The 24,097-nt window shown below is 41.2% G+C and overlaps 3 protein-coding genes across 10 annotated transcripts in view; 2 read left to right on the forward strand and 1 right to left on the reverse strand.

The window, feature by feature from the left end:
• The window catches only part of POLR3G (RNA polymerase III subunit G), an 18,571-nt gene extending 14,736 nt beyond the window's left edge, over nucleotides 1-3,835 (forward strand). For 6 of the 8 annotated variants that reach the window (XM_042822831.1, XM_042822830.1, XM_042822833.1 and 3 more), the window contains 3 exons: nucleotides 921-991; nucleotides 1,878-2,006; nucleotides 2,513-3,835. In XM_042822831.1, coding sequence (XP_042678765.1) covers nucleotides 921-991; nucleotides 1,878-2,006; nucleotides 2,513-2,599 — 287 coding nt within the window. In that variant the 3' untranslated portion in view covers nucleotides 2,600-3,835. The remainder of the gene's footprint in view (nucleotides 1-920; nucleotides 992-1,877; nucleotides 2,007-2,512) is intronic. The other 2 variants (XM_042822832.1, XM_042822834.1) reach the window with 1 other exon arrangement.
• A 1,215-nt stretch (nucleotides 3,836-5,050) lies between these two features.
• Nucleotides 5,051-11,031, reverse strand: LYSMD3 (LysM domain containing 3). The gene is made up of 2 exons (XM_042822829.1): nucleotides 10,764-11,031; nucleotides 5,051-9,171 (listed from the first exon to the last, which is right to left on the reverse strand). Exons 1-2 carry the CDS (start codon nucleotides 11,013-11,015, stop codon nucleotides 8,518-8,520), a joined length of 906 nt encoding a protein of 301 aa, XP_042678763.1. The 5' UTR covers nucleotides 11,016-11,031; the 3' UTR covers nucleotides 5,051-8,517.
• Nucleotides 11,032-19,966: 8,935 nt separating this feature from the next.
• ADGRV1 (adhesion G protein-coupled receptor V1) overlaps nucleotides 19,967-24,097 on the forward strand; it is a 267,806-nt gene continuing 263,675 nt past the window's right edge. The window contains exon 1 of the mRNA XM_042822761.1: nucleotides 19,967-20,021. Coding sequence (XP_042678695.1) covers nucleotides 19,967-20,021 — 55 coding nt within the window. The remainder of the gene's footprint in view (nucleotides 20,022-24,097) is intronic.

A 24,097-nucleotide genomic window follows, 5' to 3' on the forward strand; every position in this document is an offset into this window, starting at 1 on the left:
AAAAAAAAAAAAAAAAAAAAAAAAAAAAGGTGCTTGTTACATTAGTGCCTGGTCAGTAGCTTTCTGGTCATCAGAAGCTGTGTAACTACTCCAGTGTGGAACTTACCCTGGCATTTTTACTCTGCAGAGAACAGCCATTATGTTGGGTACCACCCTAAGATGTAAGTTTTATGCAGGGCAGCATGGCACAGCAAGAGAGTGGAAGGACAGGTGTTGTCATGGAAGCAGGACATTTCTAGCTTTGCTACAGTATTTCTCAGCCCAGAGACGGGTGTTTCCCAAGCTTGGAGTGCTGCAATTCAGACAGCTCTGACCTCGTTACGGAGTCATACTTTCAACCTTTGCTCCATCATATAATGAAGTGGGATGGAATTGTAGGGAATAACTTGATTAAGGCTTTGTCGACGTAACAGTAATTTGTGGTCCAAAAGCCATTTAACTGCAGTAACCTCATTACCCCAGGGGAGGCTCACAAACACTTCTGTCTGCCTTTTTTTTTCACTTAAAAAGAAAAAATAATCCTTTCTCTCAAGTGCCCAGCTGTCATTATTTTGTACATACGTTTTATCTCCTCAGATGATAAAAAGTGACAACATATCTGTGCAGCTTTTTCCTAAAATCTTTATTTGTTATGAGTAAGTGAAGAGCATTTTGTGAAGCTAAACGCTGTAGTTTGATCAAAGCTTCCATCAAATGTTTATATAAAATGAATTTCAAGCTGGGCCTGTAGACATCACTTAGATAAATCAGGCCATTATTCCTCTGTGATTGATCTAGCTCAGAGCTGAAGTAATTTTAGTACAGAGAGTATGGGATTTTCATGGCAGTTGCTACTCTTAAGATAGAAGCTCTTAAAAGTAAATAAAAGGATTCATTATTTTATATACAAGAAAAAATAATTGTTATGTACTTTATTTCAGCAGGTGCAAAACCAAAAAAGGCAAAGAATTCTGAGCCTAAAAGTAACGTGGATGTGTTGAAAAAAATTGAGGTAAGGTGTGCTTAATCTTAGAGAATTGTACAATACAAATTAATGAAGGGAAATTAATTTTCTGATACATGATACTATGATAAGTTTTTGGGATAACCACATCAGCCTTTCTGGCCTGGTCTTGTTACCTGGACTGACAAAAGTTCTGCAATATAGTATAGCACAAGGGGGAGGAGAAGGATAAAGCCTGGCAATGGAGAAACTGGTTTTGTTTGTTTGTTTGTTTTTTAATTCTATTTAAGGCCAAACACATCATTCAGTTGTTCTTCACAGTATAGCTGTGTGGCCTAATTGTGAAAAGTAGAGCTAACTGAAGGAGGAAATTGACCCAGAAAATTTAAATGGATGGTTTTTACAGCACTTTACTGCTTCTTATTGGAAATATACCCATTTGTAAGTTGAGAGCAAAGAAACAGAGAGGAGAATTTAGGAGGAAAGTTACTGTGATTTTGGTGCTGACTGCCCACCAGGTGGAAATGGAAAGCTGAAAGGTGAAATAGCCCCGTTTTTTTTTCTTGATGATGTATCAGCAGTTTGATGCAGATATTTTATAGTTTGTGGTTACATCTTATCAAGTATTATATGACTTTCTACTGTGAATTGCTCCAAGAGTGGATGGTAAAGGGAATGAATCATCTCAGTTTATTACACAAGATTGGCTTTTTTTTAGAATTGAAGTCCAATGACTTGCACTCAATAAAAAAAGTTCTTATAATATTCTAGCATTTCACATCATGTTGTCCTTAGATGTTGACAACAAATATTTGTACAGTATTGTCAGACTACTCATCTTACTGTTAACTGCAGCATAACACTTTGGTTGTGAGGAGGGTATATTGTTGCCATAATGTTAGATTATGCTGTAAATGAAAATGTCTTCTGACAGGAGTTGGAAAAGAAAGATGATGAAGAAGAAAAATCTGACGATGAGAAAGACAGAACAAAAGATAAAGAAGGTGAAGATGATGAAGAAGCTGAAGAGCCAGAAGAATATGATGAAGAGGAACATGAAGAGGTGCTTTATTTATTTTTCTGTTTACATCAGATCAGATCACAGTCATTGAGCAGCGTGTTGGCTCTCCCCAGCTTTTCTGAAGCAGAGGGAGAGCCACAGGGAAAGGCACTGTTCAATTAATTTTCCTTCTTGTAGTACACTGTGTTGTAGTTAGGCAGGTGTTTTAGATTTGTTACTTCCAGACAGCTCTGAAATAAAGAGCTGGCCGACAGGAAATGTGTCCTGCCACGATACATGAAACTACTTATTTTCACCATCAAAACAGGGCACAACATTTACATTTTAAAGGGTTCCTCTCCTTTCAGATATAACAAAAATTAATTTTAAGTTTTCATATTTTCTTTCACAAGAAACTTACGTTAACAGTTCAAAAATTCTGTGCCCAACTAGTTTAAAACATATTTCTTCTATAAATTGTCTCCTTCACAAGACTGCTAATATAGTGATTATATGTTTATTTATAAATATAGTGATAGTATTTTGGTCTGCAATATGTTTTCATTTAGGAAAATGACTATATTTCTTCATACTTTGAAGATGGAGATGACTTTGGTGCTGGCAGTGATGACAATATGGATGAAGCAACATACTAGCTGTTGTTGCTAGGAGGTGTACTGTTAATGAAATAGAGTCCTGGAGGTAGGCTGAGTATTACTGACAGAACTAATGCTTCAGATCTTTTGGGTTTAAGCTTACTCTCCAAAAACATATGGAACAATTTTTTGTAATTGTTTTTCGCTGTAAAATGGGATCCCAGATCCCACATTTTGTTCATTTGCTATGTTTTGCAGATATGCACTTTTTAAAGCTTCTCTGAGATGCCTACTGATGCCAATACATGGCCTCTGCACAGAAAAAGAATGTATCCATTTTTGTCGAATTGTGCCTGAGCATTTGCACTAGTCAGTTCTGTGCTTTAGCTGTGAAATTCCTCATAACTGGAGCAAAGCAAAAATAAAGCCGTTGCAGATGAAAGCTGCCCATACTTAGCAGCTGACTTCTTTGAAGGAATTCGCATTAACTTCTGAATTCAGGGGACTGAAAATAATTGACCACTAAGCACTTTAATGTAAACTGACTTGAAAGAATTGTAGGAATACAGACTACCAAGGTAATAATTATTTTGAAGAGGTACTGTTCTAGTCAGCAGAACTCTTACCTTTAGTATATTATTTAAAAGGAATGATAATATTTAACAATATGTTTACATTGCCTGTATGCATCAGTATAAGTGATTATTAGGGGTAATTTCATTTTGAAAGAATACATGACAGAATTTAAGATTGATAAAGTATGCAATTGTGTTTTCAACAGTAGCATGCAGTTTGAAGGGATAAGAGTTTTACTAGCTCCTCAGTTTTTCTGCCTGTTACGGCAATATTAACTTTCCTACCTCACAGAGCTGTTAAGTGAGATAGCAGATTATATCCATGTAAAGAGGCATTTACTTACTTTTCTACAAAACAAACAAAATTCACAGAATGAAAACTAATAAAAAAGCACATAAATTTCTCATGCAAGAGAAATATGTGGTAAAGCATGTTGATTGTGAAAAATTAGGAAAACATGAGTGCTCAGAATAGGAAAACTACAATGTTTAGAAACTTTTTAAAGAACCAACAGCCAAAATGTAAAAAATGTATTCCTGAGTTTAGAAGCTAGAGGAACACAGCGACAGAGCAGTCTCTGTGTCCCTTTGTCCTTTGACTATATAAAATATTTATCAATGTTATAATTTATCAGTTTCATTGTAACATGAATGTGCTGTTCCTTCTAACAGGTTCTGTTGGCAGGACTAATGAAAATAAAATGTTTTAAGAGCAAGCCAATTCTTTTGTCAGTTTTCTTTGGAAGTGTGGCATTTTGTCAAGCAGCGCTTTACCTCACTGCTGACTAGAAAGTCATACTGCATTATTCTGTGGACTCCTCCATGCAATAAGATGGGGCATTCTGCTAAATCATATATCAGTTCTAAAGGAAATTAAAATGCAATGTATGTCACACTTCATAGGTAAACTAATTGCATTTTGAAGAACATTCAATAAACAGTCTGCTAAATTATATAGGAAATGTATTCTGTTCATTTTCTTTTGGCAACATACATACTAGCAGTTGTTTCTTCAACAGATGTGCACATTTTATCTATGTGGTACATAACAGAAGGCACTGTAAACAAGGCAACCATGTTGAAAGGTAAACAGTGAGAGAATCCCTGCAACTTGCATAAGGAAAACAAATAGAGTGCTTTTGCCAAGGGCAGAAGAACCAGAGGGTAAACACTGGAAAAGCACTACTACATGTGTTACAATTTGGCCACTGCTGTGGCTAGCTTGAGCACATGACTTTTCTTTGGAACAGGGGACTTTCTTCATTCATCACCTTTAAAAGGTTAACTATGGTCACATCTGTTCTACACAGAAGCAATCACCGTGTCTCAGGACAGATCTTCTAGACTAGTTTAACAATGGTAGATAAGGTCAAAGCTTAAGAACAGCCTGTGCCCTGTGTTAAGTAGCTTCTGAAATGGAATGAGGTTGTATTGTTTCAGAGCTGTAATGCTCACAGCTGTTCTTGTAAGTTGATATTTCTAATTGCTTGGGATTTATTCCAAGACCATGATGTTTATAAAATGTAGACTGTTTGCTGGGTCTCAACAAATGTCAGACTTGGATAGATCTAGCTGAGGCTGGAGTTGAAGGACAGCTAAGCAAGTGTGTGTGTGCTTACCTTCTTTCTGGGGTTAAGCTAGGACACTAACTTAATTTTTCATTCCTATTTCTCAATACTGTTTTCACAGAACTAACAAGTTCTAACAAGAACTTTATACAGAAAAGTTCCAATTTAAACAAGGCAGGCACAGGACAAACCTTTAACCTACCAGTTACGGTATTCTAGACATGAATGCTATATGCAGCTACTGCCAACAAATACTTGTTGGCCAAGGAATATTTTAGATTACGTGCAAAATTAGCCAAAACAAATACAAGTAGAGGCTTTTTTATAATGCATGCAAAATACAGTTAAGAATACATTATACGCACTACTTTCACTGCAATCTAAAAAAGAACTTTTATTTATGTTCTTCTAAAACCAGAGGTGTGGAAGTATCTTAAATAAGACTTGCATCCTCATCCAGGATTATTTTACAAAGCTATACCTTGAACCTTTATAAAACAATTATACAAAAATTATCTGTGACATTATATTCCAAAATACAGGTTTAAAGCATTTAAAATTTTATATGATTCAACAGTGCAATATGCACTTAAATTTCAAACCTACTTCCTGACCAACTCTGTGTTGTAGTTAATCTATAATGTGATTTACCATGCAGTTTGTTTTGATAGTATAAAGTCTAAAAGACTAGCTTTACGTTTAATTTAGTATATCAGATTTTAATTTCATACTGAGGAGTTACTCACTTTATTTGGAATATGATGCATTGCCATTCATGTGGTACTTGGAAAAAGACTTGGGAAAAAGTAAAAATACCTGCACCTTGCAAATAGCAAAACCAGCTGTTGTTCGTACTTAAGTCCAACATAAATTCTCCTCCCAACATTATATTTTCTGATAACAGTAACATTCTGATTTAAAAACATGCTAATAAAATACGCTACATAACAGTAAAAACATGCCAGACTCTTGGTCAGAGTATACTATTGTTCAACAAAACTGCTTTCCCTTTTTTTCTTTTTTTAAACTGCTTACCATGCCACTTTCAACAACTCAGAGACAGTAATGCACAGAACACTCTGGAAGTCCAAAGCCTGGGATCCACCAAAGAGCTACTCAACTCCAACACCACAGGAAAAAAACCAACAGTTAACAGTTAGCTAAGTGAAACGGCAGTGGAAATTAAGGCCACTTTGAATGTGATGGCAGTTTAGTACTTGCCTGTTAAGGTACATGTGGTAAATCAGGCTTAATGTTACATGATCCCAGTAGCTAACGTTTCTTATGAAATTAAAGAATTAAAAATGTTGAGGTTTCAAAAAGTACGAGGAAAAACAGCAAATGAGCTTCAACTAAAAAACTTGACAAATTAGGCAGCAGTTTCCAGCCTCAGGAGGAACATGGCTCATTTGTTTTAACGTGCCAAAACTGTTATCTGGACAAGTGCAAGTCACCTATTTTTAAGTTCACTTGCTTGTAATGTTTTAACCATAGAAGCTGCATCACATTAGCCACCACAAATTATTTCACAATACAAATTTTTGTAAACCTTACCCAGAACTGGAACTTGAACATTCATACTTGTGTTATTAGCATATGGTTTTCAAGAGAATTATTTAACAAGATTTTTGAAAACCATGTGTTATGTGAAACATGAAGCCCACACTGACTTGAATTCCTCTCCTTCTGTGGAAACTGTGAGCAGCCACACTGTCACCAGATATACTACTTTCATTGAAGTGCTCAACAGCCACTTGTTCACAGGTTGAACTATACGATGCTTTCCTTCATGCTTTATGCTACACTTTCAATAAAATTTAAGTAATGCCTCCTATTTTACATTAGCCCATGATGTCAGAGGAGGATGCTGGTGATATAGCAGTAAAGGTTGAACCTTCCCATCAATACTGTTACATTTAGTCAATGTGTGACTGATGGTAGCAGAGAGGCAAAATAACTGGCACCCACTGATGCATGCTGAACATTTATGGAGACCAAACAGTGGTTATGAGCACAGTGAGGTGGCGAGTCAAGTGTTTCAGCAGCAGCAACAACAATGTGAAAGACCACATTCTGGGCAGCCATGCACAGCCGACATACTGTGAAATGAAAGGTGTCTACTCTGCTCACCTACGCAGATCAGTTAATAGCAGTAAATATGTTGAAAAACAGTGTTTTGTAGCTGAAAATTCACTTTATCAAGCAGTGTTATTACGCTCTTTGTAAGCAGTACAGTTTCCACCAAAACAAGTAGGAGGCATTACTTTCACAGCAACCTACACACATTAATCCAGTTTATGTTCATACACTCAGAACATGGTGAATAATACTTGCCCCACTTTTGGGGGGGCAATAGATAGTGGCACAAGTCCTTCCTCTCAAAATTCAAAAAAATAACTGCTTTGTCAGATTTTTTCATACTGTATATACAGTCAAGACAATCACAGGAGAGTTTATGATAGAGTTTAAATTGAAGTTAGTGATATTTTTTCCATTTCTCCCCTTTTTAGTCAGACTAAAGTCAGTTAACTTCAGCTTTGGTAACACTACTTCAGACAGGACCAGAGACATTTTACTTCATATGGCAAATATAACAAAAGATTACAGGAACACGTCAGTTTTTATTAAAAAATGTTCAGAATACACAAGAACCTCTTTTTTTTTTTTTCTTCCTGTATGACAAGTCCTGTTCTTTTTTGCTTGTTTTCCTCCTGCAGCATTTTCAGGCAGAGAAGAAAATAAGGTAGAAAGTTTGTTCATGAAACCAAATGAAACATTCAAGAAATGAGTGGTTGAAGAATACCAACTAGAGAACAGTGCGAAGCTGCAACTGGTCTATTCTGCTGCAGAGTCAGTTTCTTGCTAGCAGCCACTGAATCTCATCTGAAATTTTGTAGATTTCAGGAAAAAGTTGTTATTCCAGATTCATGGGCAAGTGAACATTAGCACATTCAGAACCCAATGGTAACCACTGTCTGAAGAACCAGTTGCTTTTACACTGAGATCAAATGGAAGAAGAAAAAGTCATTACCATAAACATTAATGAAGCAATCACAGCGAAGCGTCACACATCTCCACTTATTTCATTTCATATACAGCTGACCATAAGAGAAGTGCAGTCCAGTCAAGTCAACTGAAGGATACCACGGGGAGGTATGTGAAGTTCTAAAGAAAAGATCCAACTGCTGAAGAACATACGACATACGTAGCAACATGTATGACATCAACAGGAACCAAGCTACCCTTCTATCTACACTGAAAAGTACTGAAGAACAGATTGATCACAGGCACAAATTTTGAATATTCCACCTTAAGCATTAGCTACTGCCTCTATGAAAGACTTCTAACAAAAAGTGGACTTCATAGTGGCAATTAATTACAGAATGATTGAGTTTTAAGAATTCTATGAGAAAAATAAAATTTTAAGAACATAAGTCTTAACTGGCAACTGTAAACTTGATATTAAAATGTCAAGTGTACTATGCATTCTATAAATATTTTAAAAGATAGATATCCCCAAATGCCCACTTCAGGGCTGTAAAATGTGCAGTGAAATTCCTTATGTGCTAGCTCAAACTACCTTCTTTTACTCTGTCATTAATTAGAAAACATACACCTATCAAAACAGAAAAAAGTGCAAAGCTTTAAAGACAATTCTGTATCTTAATTCATATCCTGATCTTGCACCAAAATCTCCTGCTTGAAGCATATTACAGGATTATATCACCCACTGAAATATCCTCAGACTGGAACACTGCCCATAAAGTTAAATCATACATCATTAAGTATTTTCCCTGCATTCCAGATGCATTTTGCATTGTGGTTTCATCTAATGCTATGCTATGTGTCTATGAATAACATTTGCCTGGGGTTTTCGGTTGTAAGGCTGGAAGTCTCCTTGGCCATCAACATTTATACTACTTGCTGGATTTCTTCCATTTTCTATTTGTTTCTGATGTGATGCTGCTGTGACAAAGGAGTGGGTGGATTCCATTGTAGAATGGTGACTGACATCTGCTTTCACCAAAACTTCATAATACAGAAGATAAAAAACGGGAGTTATTATGCCAATAATCAACATAATAACTACAGCTGTCCACCACCCTATCCCCCAGTCTGCTCCATAGTACGGATCCTTGCATTTTTTACTTCTACCATCAGTTTCAAAACAGACCTGTTGGGCTGCTAAGGCAGAAACCACTTCATTAAGGTTCTCTCTCTTCGTATCATTACACTTCACAATTTCTTCTATATCTCGATCCACTTCCTTTAAGAAGTTGCCAGCAGTCTCATTAGCAGTGAATTTATCAGAAGGTAATGCTTCCTGCACTTCTGGGGAATAGTGAGCAGGCCGAAGAACTGTTCTTCCTTTTGGAGACACATGTGTTTCAGTCAATACACTGAACTTTTTCACTGGAATTTTGATAGACCTCAGAGCAAAAAAGTCTTGATCATTGATAAGATTGTTAACTCTCTTGATATCCGCAACCTGAAAGAAAAAAAATAATAGTTGAAATAGCAAAGATCCACGGACGTGAACTCTCAAAAAAGGTCTGAATTGAGAAATAAAAATTCTTCCCTAATGAAGGAAAAGGATAACTTATACCCCAGTGGCCTCCAACCAGTTAGAGGGCAAAGATCAAGCTTGAACAAAGTTAAAGCAAGAAGGTTACTGAAGGACCCTTACTTGCAATGATGACTTTGAAACTCATTTCATAAACTTCACTTAATGTGCATTGAACTATTACTGGAAAGCATCTCTGTTAAACGAACAGTACTTTGCCATCATGTTTTGCTAGTAAAATGAGTGGCTATGATTTCTTAGTCAAATTCAAAACTTTTGAGTAAAGATTAAAATTTCTAAGCATCCAGTGCACCTGACTACAACTAGTTTTGATATTATTCCTCCTTTTGGGTGCTAAGGTAGAAACAAAGCTTAGTTTAGCACACCATCATCTTCATCAGGTCAGTTCTCCCTTTCCCTGTTCTTGCTCAAAATGAATCTTGTTTTTCTCTTTAAGAGGCTCACATTTTAAATCTCAGTTAAAGGGTTTAACTGCTCTTGGAGAATGAGCAGCTTAATTTTCATACAGCAGTTCCATGAAGGCATAATATAGAGTAACAAACCTCAAGATAATTAGCCTGATGATAATTAAGTACTTAAAGTCAGTACTTTTTTCTAACAGAAAACAGAAGAATATAGAAATTTTGTCTCTTACAGGTGCATAACACCAGAGATCCTTCCTGTCCTCACTGGGAGGACATTATCTGCAAAGAAATTACAGACAAAAAACAAGGAAGTTCAGAGCAAGGTCTAGAGACCCTTCTCCTTATAACTGCTCCACTTAAAACAGAGATTTGGGACAGAAAAAGTCATCTGAGACAATCAATCAATGCCCACTGCCTGCAGTAACACTGTAACATGTAAAGCATTTCAATTCCTATGACAGTGTATTTATTACGTGTAACTAAATCAAACTGGCATAAAAGAGAAAATAAACACAGCATTCACCTGAGTGCTCAGCAAGCCTACTGCAATGCAAATTACGCTTTTTACCTAAAGCCCTGAACCCCTCGCACCTTCCCCAGAACTAAGAGTGCACATCAGTTATCCTCCAGCTATGTCTTACTTGAGGTCAGTCTAGATAGCTGTGCACAAAATGTCCAATTGCAGTGAGTCTTGAAACTTAAATTTAAGCCAAAGCCACGATGTCACGATTATCAAAAAGTTACGCTGGGACTCTGGTACATTAGCTCACGGCAGGAGGGCTCCAATTTTATTACTGCCTAATGAATTAGATAACAGCATGACTTCTCGAAAACAAAGATCTTAAGGCTACCTCTGACCTTCGTAGAGCTGTAGGGCTAGGAGCTGGCACAGCTGACTTCCCACACCACAGCAGAGGTCCCGGCCTCGGCCAGCACCATGCAGGCACGGGCAGCGACGGGAAGGGCACCCACCAGGCTCTCCGAACGCCGCCCAGCGAGAAGCAGAGATGCAGAAGGCCACGCACAGCGCTCTGCGGCAGCGCAACGCGCACGGCTGCAGGCGCCGAGCAGAGCCAGCCAGCGCGGACTCACCGAGCAGCAGTACTGCAGCGCGATCGCGTTCAGCGTGTCCCCTTCCTGGATGTCCTTCGTCAGCAGGATGATACCGTCCAGCCTGTCCCTCGACGTGCTCCGCCGGACCTTCTCCCTGCCTCGCGGCCGCAGCTCGAACACCTCGCCCTCCTCCTCAAGCCCCTCGCTCTCCCCGGCGTAGAGGTGGCCGCCGCCGAGCGGCTGCGTTCCGGCCGGCAGCTGCAAGCTGCATCCCGGGCCTCTCCCGGCCATGCTCCCAGTGCGGCTGTGCAGGGCGGGCGGCAGACGTGGCACCCTCAGCGGGGCCGCCGGCCCCAGCGGAGACGCAGGCCCGACCGCGACCCCCCCACTGGCTCCGGGGACGTGAGACCCGGCCCCTCTGCCCGCCCCTCCCCGGAAGCGGCCGGGAGCCGTACCCAGCGCCGCCCACACCTGCCCCGATCCCGCCGTCGCTCCGCATGGCCGCCACGTCCTCACGATGGCCCCGCCCCGGGGCTGTGCTCAGCGTCGCCGCCGGAGGGAGGCAGCAGAGCTGGGCGGCGTGGGGTGGCTTTGCGCTGCGCCGCGCCTGTGCGGGCAGGGCTGCGGTGGCTGCTCGGGCTGGAAGCTGCTGCGTTTGTGGCAGTAAGAGCTCTTCGGAGGAGCCCTGTGCGCCCTGTTTCCAGAGTGCGGCGGCGTTGTGTTCCCGCCTGGCTCTTGCTGCGTATTGCTTTTGCAGCAGTTGCCGTGCATTTAGCATCACCCAGTCACGTTTTGTCCCTGAAGAAATACCGTGTTCAGCCCGTGCTGACGTATTTCTTTCACAAGAAACTGTAAATTCACTATTCTTAATACCGTTTTTTTGTTTGTTTGTTTTTTGTTTTTTGTTTTTTCGCTTTTAAACGAAAAAAATCTGTTGCTAGAGAGAAGGAAGTGATAAGAACAGTAGGACACGAAAAGAAAACTTCCTAGCAAGCAGGGTTGGGCTGGGGGAAGTTTCTTCAGGCCCTGCAAGGGTGTGTTCCCCCACAGCAGGAGTCAGTAGATGCTCCACACAGCAGCTGGCAGCCCTGATGCCAGCCTGGGGCTACAGCTGAGGAGTTTGTTGTTTTGTGTTGCTTTGGTTTTATTTATGATGATTATTTTACATAATTTCAGACTTTCTTACACAAAGAGGTCAGAAATATGTTTGGTACTGAAAAATGCAGAGTTATTTTGTGACTTTAGTTTTGCAGACTGCAGATGTGAGCGCTAAACCGTTGTGCCTCTCTGTGCAGCATCACACTCGGAAGCTGGAGGAGACCTTTTCCAACCTGAGTGATTCTATGATTCTATGATTCTAAGACTTGAGCCACGTTTCTGGGCATTGTAAAATAGATTGTCAAAGTACAATGCATTTTTGTTTCACAGTTGTTCTGGTTTTGGCTTAATCAATATATATTTAATATTTACCTTAAGGTAATACTGATTTGTGGACTGTGAAGAATAAAATCATATGAGTTGGAGGGGGCCCTTAGAGGCCACCTAGTCTAACTCCCCTGCAATGAACGGGAACACTTACGTTTAGAGCAGGTTGCACTAAAAGCTGGCCGAAGTGGATGGGTCTGAGAGACGTGGCCATAAGCTAGGATGAGAGGTTGCACCAGGGAAGATTCAGAGTGGATATTAAGAAACATTTGTTATCCAGAAGAGTGGTAGGGCACTGGAATGGGCTGCCCAGGGCAGTGGAGTCACCAGGCCTGGAGGTGTTCAAGAACTGTGTGGATGTGTCTCTGAGGGACATGGTTAGTGGGCATGGTGAGGATGGGCCATCAGTTGGACTAGGTGATCTTAGTGCTCTTTTCCAGCCTTAATGATTCTATGACTGTTGCATTTTGTGATGAAGCACAGAGCAGCACTAAGCTGTCAGCTTCTAAAGAGGAAAATATATTGCCAGCATAAAGCTGGGCTCAGCTGGTAGAAGCTAATCTATAGGCTTTGTTGTTTTGTGCTGGTGAAAATATTGCTGTTGATACCAAACCTATTACCTTCTCAAAACAAAGTTTGTTACGTGTCAAAGGAATATTTCTAAATAGTTCAGAAATTGAAGGAGAGATCCTTTTCTTTGCTACAAACTACTTGAAGGCATCTGTCTAATCAGAGCCTGCTCGGAAATAAGATGTCTGTTTTTACCATGGGTCAGATGCACAGCTTTTGCTAATTAACACAGCTGCTCCGAACACCTTAGACACAACCCAACATAGAAGCTTCTATACAACGACTAACTTGAATTGCCAGATTACATGGCAAATGCTTGAATATGCTATCAGAGGTGCTAGAATGATTCTATTTCTGACCAGATAGTTTTCTGAAGGTAATGCTTTCTGTTTATTTCCATGGAAACTACAACGAAGAGCAAAGTAACACTGATAGAGCACATTCTCAGCTACAAGGCTATTTTTTGACATATTCATCACCATCAGTCGTAGACAAGGGCATGCATGCCGTGCTCATAAAAAAATCCGTATGGCCATCTGCAACATAGCTTGTCTTTCGTATTGCTGACACCACTGCTGAAATGCAGCACCCACTCCATATGCACTTTTATGTCACACACCATTCTGTCAGACTGCTTCTCTGCTACCATCTGTCACATGGCAATAACATGTAGTGGGATATGGATGGGAGGTTCAGCCTCTACTGCTGTACCACCAGCATCTGCCTCTGACATTGTGAGCCGACATAACAAAACAGGAGGCATTACTTTTGGAATAGCCCTTGTTGGTTGGATTTTTCACCAATGTTTCTGCTGTATTTCCAGAAAGAGCAATATGCATTACTGAAGGTAACAAGATTTAATTAATTTCCCATCAGCCCTAAGCTTTCTTTTGGGATCTCAAGCTGCTAAGAAGTAATTATAACAAAGTGAATGAGAATTCCATCTATTGAGAGGTGCCGTGCCACATCTGGCATAGGATATCTATGGCACCAACTTGTTTTGTGTTGTTGCTTAAAGGAAGCTTTCAGGAGCAGAGATGAAGTGACTGTAGTTGTCTGTAGCTGGGAAACTGATGACTCAACCCCTATTCATGCTGCTGAAAGACTGCATTATGAGACCTGCCGGAGCTGTGGGTGGACCTGGAGCAGTCTGAAGGCAGGCGTCATACCCAGTGATGCCTACAGCAGTGTTTGATGGGCATTCCTTCATACGCCATTCATGGCATATCCTTCTGGAGATTTTCTTTAATCTTTGGGTGGTGGAGCTACAGAAAAGGTCAGGGTGGGGAATTTCACCATTTCTTTTATCCGTGGAGGTATACCACCAGGTCAAAATAGAACTGCTGAAGTAGCACTCTGTCTCAGAGGGGGAAAGAAAGTACTGGAGTTTGCTTTGACCTTGCTACACCCCTGTGTGTAACCATTTGTAACTAGTGACATTTTCCCATCAATAACAAAAGGGTATATTCCAAACTTGATGAACAAGACTGTAGCTGCATAGCTCCCATGAATGCTAATAGGAATTCCGCTTTTCTCCATCCCCATGTAAAGTTACTTTGCATATCCTAATAGTGCATTCTCAATGAGCAGCGGGGTCAATGTTAATCACTCCATGGCATTCCAAGAGCAAAGGCAGGGATCTCCACCACATTCCCCTTGGTCATGCTATGTCTAGTGCGTCTTAATCACAGTCAGGAATGTAGGTATTCACGTAGACATATCTTAAGAAAATAATAAAAAGAACTTATAAAGAAGATGTTAGAAGGGTAATGTGGCTTTTAAGTCACATTTAAAAAAAAAAAAAAAATCTGTCTGGAAATTTCATATAGTTATGTCCCACAGCAGTTTTCATGAGTCTTCGTATCACTTCCATTCACAGCGACAGGGCTCGATTGACATTTAGATGACCAATATCTAAACGTATACTTTAATTACTTGATTGAAAATATAAGCTACGAATCACCAAAAGATTAACTCAACGATTCAAATAACTTCATCTGTTTCTGCTTCCCTCTGTGGCACTTAGTGGTACTGAAGCTGTAGGATGCAGCTGTGTCAGTGGAGATCTGCAGCTCCAGTGGAGTCCGGTGAAGTGCCTTCCTAGGGAGTGTCTGGCTGTGAGATGTGCGAAGTGGAAGGAGAGCAACTGTTTAAGAACTATCGAGTAATGCTAGGATTAAATAAAGCTAGATTTGCAGACATTTGCAGATGAGTTTGTTATCCATTGGAAATATTAGCCTATATGTATCTAACTGTGAGTACCATGATTCAAGCCTTGATTCTCAAAATTTGCATAAGCCCTAATTGATCAAATGGTTTTGGACAATTTCACATAGAAGTAACTAGAAGTACAAATACAAAATTTGATTAGCATTAATAGGATTTTAATGACAATAAATGATAATTAACAATATTTTATTAGGCGTGTTATTTCCTGATTTCATTTATTTGAATTTATTTGCTTCCCTTCATTTACTTGACTGCAATTCATTACTTTTTAATCCTTTTTAAATTAAGTATGTATTCATTGTAGAAATACTCTGTGTACCTTCCATTTCACAACCGGTGAAAGTGAGTGCATTGGCTGTCTGATGCTTGTTTTTCATAAAATCTGTAAAGAACTTACTTGCAAGTAATTTACATCTTAGGTACCTTCTGAACAAGAAAATCTTCCGATGAAACCAGACAGACCAGTAGCAGTGAAGGCAGTAGGCAAAAAGGGTCTGTAGACCTTAGAAAAATTATCTCATATTATTCATAGGCAGATTTTTCTATAAAATTCTGAATTCCTACTCGTATATCCCTGTAACAATGCATAAGATCTTCTGTAGTGTGACAACTTGTACATTTTTCTTTGAAGATTGTCATAGATTAGTTCCAATTTTTGCTCTATGAATCTCCAGTTAAGTAGCTGTTACTTTTTGATAACACTCCCTTGAGTAAGAAAGTTCTGTGCTCAGCTTGTTTCTTCTCTGATGGAATTTTTACACTGTGGTCAAATCTTCCTATTTTTTAAAATCAATTACACATTATGAAATTGTTAACTTTTTCTCTCTGTTTTCTTTAGCTCTCAGTTTTTAGGAATGTGGTTTGCTTGCATCCTCTCCTTTTTGAGTTTCAGTGTCATTTCTAAAGTACGGACACCAGAACTTAGGCAGTTCCAATGTTCTTCTCAAGAATACCGTGTGAAAAGGTAAACAGTTCCCTACCCTGTCCTCCAAAAGCTGTGGTCACTAATTTTCTGTTGGTATGTCTGAAGATGACGCAAATATTCTGTCACACCCAGAGCACTGCCCTGGATGTGTAAGGTGAGCTGCTTCTCCTCTATTCAGATTCTGCAGAGGAAAATGGTCCAGAAGACCATTGGTAAGGAAGGTATAAACTCCATTTTGGTTTTGAAAATATTCAGTATTAACAGTATTGTTAACATGACTGTTTTTGTGGGACCAGCTTACCAAGTAAGCCATTTTGGTACTGCTGGTATTTCCTTTCTGGTAATATTGATGTCACAAACATCCAGTTGTAATTTTTAGTTTAAATGGGGAAAGTGTTGAGCAGCAGCAAATCTATCTGTGTTCCTTGCTGAACAGTGTAAATAGAAATATTTTCATTTCTTTAAAATGCAATTTACATTTTGTTGCTAATTTCTTAGACTTAGACTACTTCTTGAGGCCTACCAGCTAATTTTTGATCAATTTATCAGCACTGCACTACTAGCATTGCTCTATGACTGTACCACACAGCAAAGTGTTAAAAGACAAATCCTTCAACTATCCATTCAAGCATCTGAATTTATCTTATTATTTATCATTCAAGAATATGAATGTAGCTAAATTGTGCTCTTTGTTTTTTTCTTGTTGTTTTTTTTTTTTTCTTTTTTTCCTTTCTTTATCTTTTTAGAAGTGAAATCTTGGACTACCCTTTATGTTATTTTGGCTAGATTTGCTGTCAGTCTGCCTGATACTCCATTGCTGGGGCAGTCTGCTTTGTCTTTCTGATAGGTGGAATACTCTTAAATCTTCCCATAACATTTCAGGAGATATTAAGAAACAGCAGGTAGCCAACGGTTTGCATAGTTAGGCATTTTTTAATACCTCAAATGAAAGGTACAGAAATCTGCTGAATTTTCCCTACGAAAATCTCTCATCTGTATGTATCTAAATAAGCTACTAAAAAAAGTTTTGCTTTTATTTTGCTGTTTTACTGTAAAACTGATAAAAAGTAAAATGTATGATGTGCTCCAGCGATTTGTATTCTAGGGTACTCATTAGTATGTAGCTTATTAAATGGTTGTGCCTTTCAGGTAAAACATGCTGGTTTTTGTATTTGCCTATGTTTTTCAGTTATATTAAATAACAATTGATGCAAATTTAATATAATTTTATTATATTTTAACTACTCTGGTGAAAATGCTACTGAAATAAATCGTCCCATTAAACTTTTTTAAGCGTTTAAGGTGTGGTAACAAATGTCCCATTTATGGAATAAATAGGAGAGTGATCTAATAGACATAGAAACACTTTATCAGGGGCATTTTCATGAATTTAAAAAAAAAGATTCCCTTCACCCCTGTTCTCTTGCAGCTTTTGTGTTTGCATTCAATTCAGCTTCTATGCAGGACAGCAGAATGCATCAAAAAGCTTTAAGTTCTTTGAGTGAGTATCAGACATGTTAATGCAAATACATCAGGGGTAATCCCTCCGTAAGAGAGACAGTAGCGTAGCCCACACAACATCAGTAAAATGTTTACAAGGTATTACTAAGCCTACTGTGACAAGATGTATTTAATGGGAAGCAACAAGGAATTTGTTTTATTAGTTTTCCTCCACCCTCTAGTAATAAATCTTAAAAGCTTCAATATTGATTCAATGAAATGAATGGCTGGGTCCTTCTGGGGAGGCTCTGACAAGTGGACAAATGCTTCCATGGTTACATTGTGCTATGCAGTATGGTTACTGAGCTTTGTTGGTTTCCTCCCTCTGCCATTGAAGTAAAATAACAAACCACAGGGAAGCACCACACATGGTGGGCACAAACTGGAAACAACTTTAAAAGATCAAGCTTGCTGATCTTACACAGATTTTAAACAATATGGTCTTTATTGATTTATACTCTTTATCTTAAACATTAATTTCACTGCTCTCTCCTCAGTTCTCCTGGAACCATTTTCTTACTTTTTGGAGCAACTTCTATCTTTTTATTTGTAATAGCATAATTTAAAAGGCCATGTGAGGGTGTGTTTCATAACAGTGTTAAATGGTTTACACTTTTTTAGGAATATTTTGTGTTCAGTAATGTTGCTGTATGAACATAGGCTTCTGCAGTACCTATGATGACCAAAAGATATATGGAATTTACCTGCACTTGTTTTAGGTGTGCTTTCCAGTGTACCATAATTAAGATGTTTGCTTTTCCATCTCCTTGCATCTATTGTACTCAAATTTCACGTGTCACAGGGATGAGGGTGATAACATAGAAATCAATCTGGAGCTTTAATATTTAGGAAAAGGAGTAAGTGGTAATGGCATACATGTGTTTCGTTAGCTTAACACTGTTGTAGATTCAAGCATCACAGTGATAAAAGGAAATACTGAAAGCTTTAGATGTTGTTCAGCACAAAGTCTGAATAAAACTGACGAAGGTGTAAGGAGAGGCCTTGCATCTTTTTCCCTTGACAACCTACTCTGAAAAGAGTGTGTATTACCTTCTGCATTACTAGTTAGTATGGTTCTGTCTTCTACATGCCTGAGAGTCCCCAGGATCAGTGTCAGCTTCAGGACGCTGAGGCACTGGAGCGTTCCTTTGTAGACACAGTTCCACAGCCAGTTGCATGCCATGACTTCCTGCAGCCAAGAAAGTAGAGGTGGAGTACAGTTATTTTTGGGACAGAAATGCTGGTCTCACTGCTTCCCACTGGAAGCTTACATTTATGCTGGGTACTTAAGCTGCGTGCTTACTCAAGTAATATCTTTTTATCTCAAGAGGGGTATATGGGAACTGCTGAGTCACGGCCTGAACCTCTGATTAATCACCTGAGGTGAGCCTTGAGTCAGCCAGAGGAGCACAGGTGAAGGCAATTCACCTGTGCTGCCGGAAGGGGTGGAGCCAGGCTCCACCCCTCCTGGACCTATTTAAGAGCTGGCTACCAGAGGGGAAGGATCTCTTCTGGAGATCCCCTCTTTGGTATCTTCTGGTGAGCTCAACCCAAGGGTAAGCTCTTCCATTTATTCTCTTTTGTGATCGTTGTCTGCTTTGCTTTACTCTCTTGATTATATTGCAATTATAACATCTTGGTTATACAAATTATAACATCTTGGTTATACATTATAACATCTTGGTTATACACTTGGCGAGCCAGGCAGGCTGAATATACTGAAATTAACATCATGTCTTTTCTGTGGAATTTCTATAAGTGGGTCAAGGGGGAGAACAATACTCCTCTAGAGAAAATGATTCCAGGGCAGATCCCAGGATTTGAGGGATCACCCTATTATGAGTTAGCTGCCATCATTGAAAAATGGGGTCCCTTACGCGTTATGGGCAATCTCTCCCCATATCGCATGGCGGACTATTTTCAAGGACTTGGCAAGGATGTTCTCACTACCAAAGAAAGTCAACTGGCTGCCTCCATGGTGGCATGGCCATTATTAACCGCTTTAAATCATGCGGACTTAAGAAATAATACTTTAGAAACTGAAAATCAGCTTTTGAAAGACCGCATTGAAAAGCTGGAGCATGAACTTGGCGTTTTAACAGGGAAGAAGCCAATTCTACATCTTCCCGTAGGCCAAATTCGTAACATTTCAATAAATGATGACCAGACTCCTGAATCAACAGACTTGGTTGATCAGGAGAGCAAGAAATCCAAATCAGATCTTGAATGTCCAATTCTAACTGATCCACTGGAAGTCCGTCCTGTTGTAACCCAAAAAACAAAAAAAGTACAGGACAGACCCGCAGGGGTGCCGCCTGATCAATGGCCCCCTGCCCAGACTCATCTACATGTTACAGCTCGGCCATACACGGCAACAGAATTAATGGACTTAGTACAACGATTTCGGCAGAAGCCTAGAGAAAGTGTGCCGGCTTGGTTATTGAGATTGTGGGATTCTGGGGCAGAAAGTGTCTTAGTGAATGGCCCAGAAATAGCTAAGTTGGCCACCATGACCGTCCATCCTGCTCTCAGACAGAGGTTATACGTAGGCAATCAATATCGTGATGAAAACCATTCCATACTAGAATGGTTAATGGCGGCCTGCCGTATGGTATGGCCGAATAAATCAGACATACCGTTACATACAGGTATGTGGTCCTCCATGGAGGACCTTCAAAACTATATCCGTGAACTGGGTGTAAGAGAGGCCATCTATGAAGATACATTTGATGGCCCTGATATGGTTAAATTTTCAGCAGGGATGAGAGATTTAATTCTACAGCAAGCTCCCTCCCATCTGTACGGCACCCTAGTTTCCATATTAAATCCCCTTGTAGCATCAGAAGCCGTAGTCCAGCAGGCTGCCCAGTTAGTTGCCGACCTGGGAGAAACAGAACGCCTGCGGACTAGGCGCAATATTCGGTTTTTGGAGGAAGCAGAGGTCCTGCCGGTAAATAAAACCAAAATGCTGGCTACTCGAGCTCCTCCATCGGGACCCATAAGGGTATCCCGAAAACAAATGTTTAATGATTTAATTCGGGCTGGGGTCCAATTTGCTAAGATCGACCGCCAGCCCAACCATGTCCTTCTCCAGCTCTGGAGACAACTAAAGGACAATCAAAAATTCCAGAGCTACCCTAAGAAATCAAGGGTACGAGCTACAGAGAGGGTTCCAACAACAACATGGAACCTAGAAGATTTTATTATTCCAAACAGGAAAAAGAAGCCACCTCAGGTGTCTCGGGCCACAATGCCTGAGCCGTCAGAAGCAAAAGAACTGGCCCTAGCACAATTCATGCAGTGACAAGGGATGTTAGTCCCCGTAGGGCCTCCAGACGGGACCGGAGGCCCTATGTAGAATTAACGATTTATTGGTCCCGAAAAAATATTCAGAGAGTTATGGCACTAGTAGACACAGGAGCAGAAACATCAATTATCTATGGAGATCCGGGAAAATTTGATGGCGACAGAGTGATGATTGGTGGTTTTGGGGGACAGACTATTCCTGTCACCCAAACATGGTTAAAATTGGGGGTTGGGCGTCTCCCACCCCGGGAGTACAAGGTGTCTATTGCCCCAGTCCAAGAATACATCCTGGGCATAGACATTCTATGGGGTCTGGCTCTCCAAACAACTGTGGGAGAGTTCAGACTTCGACAAAGATGTATCAGTATCCGGGCGGTGCAGGCAATATTAAGAGGCCATGCGAAACATGAGCCTGTTTGCCTGCCGAAACCGCGCCGGATTACTAATGTTAGACAGTATAGACTCCCGGGTGGGCAAGATGAAATATCGAGAACGGTGCAGGAATTAGAAAAAGTGGGCATTATAAGACCTGCACACAGCCCATATAACTCCCCCATATGGCCAGTGCGAAAGTCGGATGGCACATGGAGGATGACAGTAGATTACAGAGAATTAAATAAGGTCACGCCGCCTATTCATGCGGCCGTACCCAATATTGCCTCCCTAATGGACACATTGAGTAGGGAGATAAAAACCTATCATTGTGTCCTAGATCTAGCAAATGCATTCTTCAGTATCCCAATTGCTGAGGAATCGCAAGATCAGTTTGCGTTTACGTGGGGAGGCAGGCAGTGGACCTTTCAGGTCCTGCCACAGGGGTACGTGCATTCACCAACGTATTGTCACAATCTAGTGGCGCGTGACTTGGCTGACTGGAGAAAACCTGATGATGTTAACCTATATCATTATATTGATGATCTCTTGTTGACATCCGACTCACTGGAGGCAGTAGGACAGGCAGCAGATTCATTAACTGCCTATTTACAACAAAGGGGATGGGCTATAAATCCCCAAAAGGTGCAAGGTCCAGGCCTGTCCGTAAAATTCCTGGGGGTGGTTTGGTCTGGAAAGACCAAAGTGCTACCCAGTGCTGTTATAGATAAGGTTCAGGCGTTCCCAGTCCCTACAACATCAAAGCAGCTGCAAGAGTTTCTAGGTATATTGGGTTATTGGCGTTCCTTTATACCTCACCTAGCGCAGCTGCTAAGGCCACTATACAGACTCACAAAAAAGGGGCAGCTATGGGACTGGGGGAAAACCGAACAGGATGCTTTCCAACAAGCAAAACTGGCAGTTAAACAAGCTCAGGCATTGGGTATATTCGATCCTACCCTCCCAGCCGAGTTGGACGTTCATGTTACTCAAGACGGCTTCGGTTGGGGCCTGTGGCAACGCCAGAGTTCTGTTCGGACCCCCATTGGTTTCTGGTCTCAGATTTGGCACGGAGCAGAAGAAAGATACAGCATGATTGAAAAACAGTTATTGGCTGCCTATTCGGCATTACAGGCGGTAGAGCCAATAACTCAAACAGCTGCAGTTATAGTCAAGACGACTCTGCCAATTCAGGGGTGGGTGAAAGATCTGACCCACCTTCCTAAGACAGGGGTGGCCCAAGCACAAACAGTGGCACGATGGGTCGCCTATCTCAGCCAAAGGAGCAGTCTGTCTTCATCCCCCTTGAAAGAAGAACTTCAGAAGATCCTAGGCCCAGTTACGTATCACAGTGATGCACCAAAAGAAATACTGGTCGCTCCACCAGAGAAGAGTCCCGTTCAGGAGGGAAAATATCCTATTCCTGAAGATGCCTGGTACACAGATGGGTCCAGCAAGGGTAACCCGAGCAAGTGGAGAGCAATAGCATACCATCCTTCCACCGAGACAATCTGGTTCGATGAGGGGGATGGTCAGAGCAGCCAATGGGCAGAACTGCGAGCCGTGTGGATGGTTATAACCAAGGAACCCGGTGATGGTATCCTGAACATCTGCACAGATAGTTGGGCTGTGTACCGGGGGCTCACTCTTTGGATTGCACAGTGGGCCACCCAGGAATGGACTATCCATGCCCGACCGATCTGGGGCAAAGACATGTGGTTAGATATATGGAATATGGTCAAACACAGGACTGTACGTGTCTACCGTGTTTCTGGTCATCAGCCCCTACAGTCACCGGGAAACGATGAAGCCGACACACTGGCCCGAGTTCGATGGATTGAGAATTCGCCATCTGAGAACATCGCCTGCTGGTTACATCAGAAGCTACGGCATGCTGGACAAAAGACAATGTGGGCAGCTGCTAAAGCATGGGGACAGCCCATACAACTATCTGATATTGTCCAGGCATGCCAGGATTGCGACGCTTGCTCCAAGATAAGACCGAGATCGTTGCCCGAAACAACAGCCCATCTTGCTAGGGGACACAATCCTCTCCAGCGATGGCAGGTCGATTACATCGGGCCCCTTCCTCGTTCCGAAGGGGCAAGATATGCCCTGACCTGTGTCGACACTGCAAGTGGGCTACTGCAGGCCTATCCAGTACGGAAAGCAAACCAGGCATATACCATCAAGGCACTTACTAAACTGATGTCTGCCTACGGGACACCTCAAGTCATCGAGAGCGACCAAGGGACTCATTTTACTGGTGCAACGATACAGCGCTGGGCAGAAGAAAATAACATCGAATGGCGATTTCACCTGCCATATAATCCAATGGGGGCAGGCCTCATCGAACGTTATAACGGTATTCTTAAGGCTGCCCTGAAGACAGACTCCCAGTCCTTGCAGGGGTGGACAAAAAGACTGTATGAAACCCTGCGGGACCTGAATGAAAGACCTCAAGATGGCAGACCCAGTGCCCTGAGAATGTTGCAGACGACATGGGCCACCCTGCTTAGGATCCAAATTACGGGCACTGATCATCAGGTAAGACCCCAGATTGGTAACGAAAATAATCTTCTGCTCCCTGCCCCTGAAAACTTAGAGCCAGGAACCCATAAAATAAAATGGCCCTGGAAGGTGCAGGTAGGACCCAAGTGGTGTGGCCTACTTGCACCTTGGGGGAGACTATTGGAGGTGGGAGGCTCAGTAGTCCCTCCAGTAATAGGTACATGGCCTACTGATATTGTGGTCAACACTCCGATCTTTATTGCTAAAGGGACCCCCATCCTGTCCCTATGGCAGATCAGGACACCTCCTTTGGTGCCTGATATCGTTATGCAGCCGCAGATATCCGGCCAAAAAGTGTGGTACAGGCGGCCAGGACGTGCCCCAGTACAAGCGGAAGTGTTGACCCAACACAGAAATACGGCCTGTATCTTGCCCTGGAGAGCAGACCTTCCCCTCCTGGTACCTGTGAAACATCTGTATTACTCCCCGTGAGTCTGTGAGCCTTCAGGACCACCGGAAGGAACAAAATGCCATC

This window comes from Centrocercus urophasianus, unplaced genomic scaffold (genome assembly GCF_019232065.1).
Source record: "Centrocercus urophasianus isolate 14NV4802_14NV808 unplaced genomic scaffold, USGS_Curo_1.0 seq_21, whole genome shotgun sequence".
In the NCBI taxonomy this organism is placed as follows: domain Eukaryota; kingdom Metazoa; phylum Chordata; class Aves; order Galliformes; family Phasianidae; genus Centrocercus; species Centrocercus urophasianus.